The sequence below is a fragment of the Arachis ipaensis genome, chromosome B02 (assembly GCF_000816755.2).
Source record: "Arachis ipaensis cultivar K30076 chromosome B02, Araip1.1, whole genome shotgun sequence".
Taxonomy (NCBI): domain Eukaryota; kingdom Viridiplantae; phylum Streptophyta; class Magnoliopsida; order Fabales; family Fabaceae; genus Arachis; species Arachis ipaensis.
The window spans coordinates 7,353,008-7,359,824 of NC_029786.2; the positions used below are offsets into that span (position 1 = coordinate 7,353,008).

Sequence of the window (6,817 nt, forward strand, 5' to 3'; positions counted from 1 at the left end):
TTTTGGTAAATAAAAAAAAAAAGTTAAACATAACCGGTAGTGACAAAAGAAAGTATAATAAGAGCAAAAATTATTAATTTGAATAAAAAGATAAAAATTGATTATATCATTCTCAATTTCATAAAGTGAGACTGTACCACACATTGTATTTAGGGAGTGGATCCTCTCCAGTGACAAAAAAACTGGATGGTATCCAGTGTTCAATTTAACCATTTATTGTTCTCTTTCTCTTATTTATTTTTGGTCTCACTTATAAAATCAAAGGTAATAGATTACACTGTATTCTATCAATTATTAAAAAAACTGGAGAGGATCCTTTTCCTTGTATTTACTAGTCACTCAAAGTTTCTGTTGACTTAAATTGACTAAAGATCTTATTAAACACGGCTTACATTAATAAAACATCATTTAATTTTGTCCAACTTCAATATGTCTCTCTAATAATCTTTGACTACAAATATGATCAAGTTTTCAAAAGACAGTGGACAGCTAAAAATTTTTCCAGATACAGTACTATGAATCCTTATTGAACAAAGCATACCAATTGCTACTCTTAGTCCTTCAAATAAATTATCAAAGATTGAGTTGAGTATTCACTCCATTAAATTTACTAGTCACTCAAAGTTTCTATTGAGTTAAAATTAACTAAAGATCTCTTATTAAACACGGTTTACATTAATAAAACATCATTTGATTTGTTCAAACTTCAAAATGTCTGTCTAATAATCTTTAGCAAATGATCAAGCTTTCAAAAGACAGTGGACAGCTCAGAAATTTTCCGGATATAGTACTATGAATCCTTATTGAACGAGGCAAATCAATTGCTACTCTGTCTTTTACACACCCTTTCTCTTCTCCGTTCTAACCCTCTCAGCTTCCCTTGCTCTGTTTTCTGCTTCTATATCCTATAAAGTTTTCACCTTCCTCTTCTATTCTTGTCATTCAAGGTACCACCATCTATCTTACACTCTCCTCATCGTTTTTCATTTTTACCATTTGATTCATTTCTGTGTGTTTCGTTTTAAAGTTTGTTCCTTTTACTTGAACATCCATGCCTAGAGATATTATTCAGTTAATAGAACTGATTTCTTAGTGAAAAATCTTCTTTTTTTTTTTTGGGTCCCCTTTTTCTCCCAGGATTTTAGTTGAGGTGAGTAATGAGCTTTCAGGATAAAAATGATAGCTTTGTTGAGAAGGGTATTTCAGAAGTTGAGGGAGGAAGCAAAGATTGTATTGGTAATGGCAAGAGATTACTAGAACAAGATAAGTTTGATTACTTGCAATCTTCGGTTAAGAAGTTGAAAGCCTCTTCTGAACAGGACTTGGTAGATAAAGAACCTGCATTGGTTCAATATTCTATTGAGGAATGCCAAACAAAGAGAGAAGTTGAAGAGAAGAGGTTGCAATTGCACTCCCTAGAGAAAGATATTGAGGAGCTGTGCAAAGAGCTTGAAAGTAAGAGAAAACAGGTTGGTTCTATTCAAGGAGAATTGAGTTCTTATTCCTGGGATCTTGCAATCAAAAGGAGAGAACATGGATCAATCCAAAGATGCATTGAACAGCGCCACAAAGAGTTTGAAGCAAAGGGAGATCAGTTCAATCACATGCAGAAGCTGATAGGAGAATTTGGGAAGCATTTAAGGTTAAAGGAGCAACAATATGTCAGGGAACTTGAAGCAGTGGCAATGGTGATCAATGAACGCGATGAACTTCACAAGAAGTTGTTGAGGGAACTTGAAGAGTATGATGAGCAAATTGAAGAAAAGGAATCACAGCTCCATTTGATGGAGGACTTGAGGAGAGAGTGTGAAGAGGAGCTCAAGGTAGAACAGAAAGAATTTCTTCTAGTGCTGGATAACTTTGACAAGAAAAGGGAAATGAAGGAAGAGGAACTGAAGGATCTTTCAAAGAAAATTGCTAAGTGTACAAAGGAACTTAAGACCAAAGAGGGAGAGATATATGCAATGAAGAAACTGATTGATGCCGAAGCTGAGAAGTTGCAATTAGAAAATAGGAAGTTACTTAAGGTAATTTCATTAAATGGATATCATCATGTTCAGTTGAAGGAGCTTCAGTCCAAAGAAAAGGAATTTGCAGCGCGGGTGGAAGAGCTTGAATCAAAAGAGAAGCAATATGAAGAACGAGTGAACGAACTCGAGTCAGAAAATAGGCGAATTGAAGGCAAAGTGAAAGAGATCCAGTTACAAGAGGAGGAACATAAAAGGCAAGTGGAGGAGTTTGTTTTAAAGAAGGTGAATTTTGACTGCAAATTAAATGAGCTTGATTCGAAAGAGAAGCACTATGAAGAACGAGTGAACAAGCTCAATTCAGAGAAGAGTGGAATTGAAAGCAAAGTGAAAGAGCTCCAATCAAGAGAGAAAGAACTTCAAAGCCAAGTGGAGGAGTTTGCCTTAAAAAAGGAACATTTTGATTGCAAGTTAAATGAGCTTGAATCAAAAGAGAAGCAGTATGAAGAACAGGTGAGCAAACTCAATTCAGAAAAGAGTCAAATTGAAGGCAAAGCGAAAGAGCTCGAAACAAGAGAGAAGGAGCTTAAAAGCCAAGTGGAGGAGTTTGCACAAAACAAGGAGCATTTTGAATACAAATTGAAGGAGCTTGAATCCAAAGAGAAGCAATATGAAGAACAAGTTAAGAAACTCAATTCAGAAAAGAACCAAATTAAAGGCTGGATTAAGGAGCTTGACGCAAGAGAGAAGGAGCTCGAATGCCAAGTCGAGAAGTATGCATTAAACAAGGAGAACTTTGAGTTCCAATTGAAGGAGCTCCAATTAAAAGAGAAGAATTTTGAAGGCCTGATGGAGAAGCTTAAGTCAAGAGAGAGTAAGATTGAAGAACGAACAAAAAAACTCAAGTCAAAAGAGAAGCAATTTGAGAGACTAGAGAAGAAGCTCAGATTCAAAGAGAAAAGGTGTGAAAAGCACAAGGAGATGTTCAAGTCAACACAGAAGCAGTTTGAAGCAAAAATGAAAATTTTTTATTCAAAAAAGAATCAATTTGAAGAGAAATGGAAGAAGCGTGGGCTTAAAATACTGCAGTCTGAACCGTCGAACAAATCATTGAGAGAGGAAAATGTGCAGGGTAAATGTGCTTCTGCTGTTAGTTTGTTATAAACAATATTACTTCAACTCTTTCATTAATTCTGATATTTCTACTAACCTGGTCTAATGTATTTTACTAAAATATCTTAATTCAGCAATTTGGCGTGTGTCTCTGGGTTTTAACATATGTATATATAGTGAAACTGAATGGAATTATATTGATCCCTCCCCAGTTTTCTTTTGTAAGCATTTGTCAAAGCTCTTAACTGCAAAAAGCCTTACATAGTAATTGCTTCCTAAGTTTGCTTCCTAAGTTAAGTGGTTAACATTATTGCATTGCTAGAAATATATAAAATACTAATGTAGATTTTTGTTTCAAACTATTTTTGATGGTGCTAGGCTTCTGAGTTACAACATCAGTTCAAACAATTCATTATGGTGCCTTAATACTTTTTCTTGTAAATGGCTTTTCAACTGTCACCAATGTATCTTAACAGCTCAGATTTATATTCTATGGTGCCATAACACTTGATTTGTTATGTTTTTTTTTTGTGTTAAGAGGGATTAAGTATCTGCTAGCTAATCATACTTACTGCTAACATGCAGATAATCAATTAAGTCGCGGCAGCGATGCAAGAAGTTTCGAGCTTTTCTCAAATGATGAGCAAACAGATTTTCACAAGAACATTTTAGTTTATCTGCAGAGTCAATCAGATCCAGCAGAACTAATTTTGGAAATAATGAAAGATCCAATGCTTCCATTTTGTGGCCAGGGAGATCATAGCCACATCTTTCTGCTTGAACAGCTAATGAGAATCTCCCCAGTCATTAAACCTCATGTTAGAGAAGAGGCAATGAAGTTTGCACTTTATTTGAAAGCTAGCATGAGAGCAAGTACTGAAAATTCTTTAGTAGTTCTTGGTTTCTTGATGATTTTGTCAATTTATGGATTAGCTTCCTCTTTTAATGAGGATGAAGTATTAAAGTTTCTCCAAATTGCTGCTCGGCACAAGGAAGCTGTAGAGCTGTTTCGGATTCTCGGTTTTGTGAATAAAATCTATGGTAAGTTAATTTAAAACTGTCTTGCTTAGTAGAGCTTTTGTCATTTTTTGATTCAAAGTATTTCTGATATGGCATATGATCATATATATCTCAAAAAATGTAGGATATGCCTTGTTTCTGTTCCCCATACTTGTTTCTTTAAAATTTACTAGTGGAAAATATTTTTGAAGAGATTGCACAACTCTTGTGTAAATTTGATCATATGAAACAGTTGTAGGGAATTTGATGGACTCTACCTTCTTACTATCTTCTATTGTATGTGTTTTCTTAAAAGTTCTCTATTCACCTCTAAGAATTTTTAATTGCATTAGTTAAGACTTCTGCTAGATATTGGTGCCATGGGATTTTTCTGCATCTAACAGGTTTTGTTGAGAATCTCATCAAGAATCAGCAGTATATTGAAGCTGTCAGATTCATTTGGGCATATGGGTTGGCTGAGAAGTATCAATCAATTCATCTGTTGCAAGCACATGTGAACAAAGCAATGTTGAATTGTGAGAACAATTACAAGGAAAACAAGTCCACTGAAACTAAGGTTTCTTTTTTCATGTCTTTTTGTTGCTTTTTTTTATTGTTTATTCTTTTTCTTCTTAGCATGGTAGTGACATGCTGAAACTGAACTTCAGGTTGAGTCCACAGATGAAAAAATTTCAAGCCTGAAAACTGTTCTGCAGTTCATCAGAGAGAACAACATAGAATGTAAAGAACTGGTTGAGGAGGTTGAAGATAACATTGTTAAGCTAAAATGGCATGTGGTAAATACTGTCAAGGCCAACCATCCAAAGAGTTACAAGAAAAGGTGCTAGTTAGGGGGTGTAAATAATAAATATACATAAATACTAAAATGTTAAGGTTGAGTTTTCAATGCTCTTAATTTTTTAGATGTTTAGACGTGTCTAGAATGAAAAATGGACAAAACAAAAGGTAATGATATAAAATTTTCAGGGTAAATTTCATCTGTTCAATTTTTTTCTACTTATCTTTCTTTTTTTTCCTTTAAAAAAAAAAGAAAATTTAATTATTCTTTTGCATGTTGGTTTATGGAAAAGTTTGTGATGGCCTAATAGCATGCTTCATTCGTCTAATTCAATGCAATAATGTTTTTAACATACTAAAAATTTAGTATCTATTGACACCTATCAAAATGGAAATGTGAGGATGATAACAAAATGAAATAACAAGAGTTGATGTCTAAATACATACCAAATTTTTGTGTAAAAACCTAAAAAATAGAATTACAAAACTACAATACATAATAAATTTTTTAAATACTAAAGTTTGGCAATAAAATTTTTCAAAAATGTGTTTGATAAATTAAATTGATATATATTTGTAGCTTTGAGAAGTTTAGGATGCTTTTTAAAGTATTTATGTAAGTGTTTTTTAAAATTAGTTTGTATTTATTAAAATTAAAAATTTAATATAAATATATATTTTAATAAATATTTAGATTTATCTTAAATTATTGATACATTTATCAAAATACTTTACTTTATGTTCTATCTGTTTAACATATTTGTCCCAAAACAAAGGATTGCTATTTCAATGTAATATTAAACAACACCCTTAATTTATTATGATAATTAAATAATACTTATATATTTAAGAAAAATTTATCTATTCAATTTCTGTTTTGTACGTACTACGTAGATTATTTTCGTTTCTAAACAAGACTTATTTTCAAACTATGCATGAAATGGTTTCACTATGATATAGTAAATATTTAGAGTAAATTACTAAAAATAAAAATAGTACTTAAAAGTTTATATCCGACAAAAATAATTCTAAAAGATACTAACAATAAATAAATTACCGAAAGATTTAAAAATGTGACAAAAACAAAAAGATATGAAATATATATTTTAAAAAGAATTTTAGAGATCATATTTTGATACAAAATTTTACAAGTATTATTTTTTGTAATAAAAAATAAATGTATATTATGCTTTGATATAGATGTGGAGTGTGTTATTGTCATGTGGCGGCTATTTTTTTAAGTTAAAAGTAGAGAAATTGGAGAGTCTAATTTCTTTGTTGTAGAAAATAAATACCAATAAGATCGTCCAAATTGTTTAGACAAAGAAGATGTTCGCATCTGAAGAACTCAATTCAGTAGGTCTGATGTGGGCTTTCATTTTTTCTTTTTTTTTTTTGAGATTATGTGTTTCTAAAAAAATTGAAAATGTATAATTTTAAATTGAACCGTTTGAATTGTGTGTATATATACACAGTTTCTCTTTGTGAAATGTCAGTATTATAAATTGGACTGTTTAATTTGATAGGCTACATACGTAATAGGTGGCATGATGCACAAATTAGACAGTCTGATTTGTGTATCTTAACTAGACCATTCGATTACTCTTTCTATCAATATGAACCGTCAGATTAATGTTACTATTTTTCCATAACAACGTTAAACATGCAACACTCTAATAAGTAATAACATTACATTATTCTACTCTCATTTTTATTTCAAAATTAAAAAGTGACATTAATCCTTTTCAAATACGTATCAATTTTAGACAACTCTATCTAATATTATTTCTTGAGATATTTACCCAAAATAAAAGAATAAAAATAATAATAATAATAAAAAAATTAAAAAACAAAATATAACAGAAAAATAGAAGAATGGAGAGAGTGGTAATATAACAATAATTAATTAATAAATTTTAAAAATATCTCTTTTTCATCAA

General features: G+C 31.3%; 1 protein-coding gene across 1 annotated transcript; it reads left to right on the forward strand.

The window, feature by feature from the left end:
- Positions 719-4,927, forward strand: LOC107626722 (restin homolog). Its single transcript, XM_021115321.1, has 4 exons — positions 719-3,099; positions 3,666-4,121; positions 4,484-4,656; positions 4,748-4,927. The coding sequence occupies exons 1-4, from the start codon at positions 1,158-1,160 to the stop codon at positions 4,925-4,927; spliced, it is 2,751 nt and encodes a 916-aa protein (XP_020970980.1). The 5' UTR covers positions 719-1,157.

What these genes read in the sequence shown, in the direction of transcription:
- LOC107626722 (XM_021115321.1), top strand. Translation starts at nt 1,158, where the DNA reads ATGAGCTTTCAGGATAAAAATGATAGCTTTGTTGAGAAGGGTATTTCA. An exon ending in TTTTGTGAATAAAATCTATG is followed by an intron (nt 4,122 to 4,483) that starts GTAAGTTAATTT and finishes TGCATCTAACAG; the next exon opens with GTTTTGTTGAGAATCTCATC. An exon ending in ACAAGTCCACTGAAACTAAG is followed by an intron (nt 4,657 to 4,747) that starts GTTTCTTTTTTC and finishes ACTGAACTTCAG; the next exon opens with GTTGAGTCCACAGATGAAAA.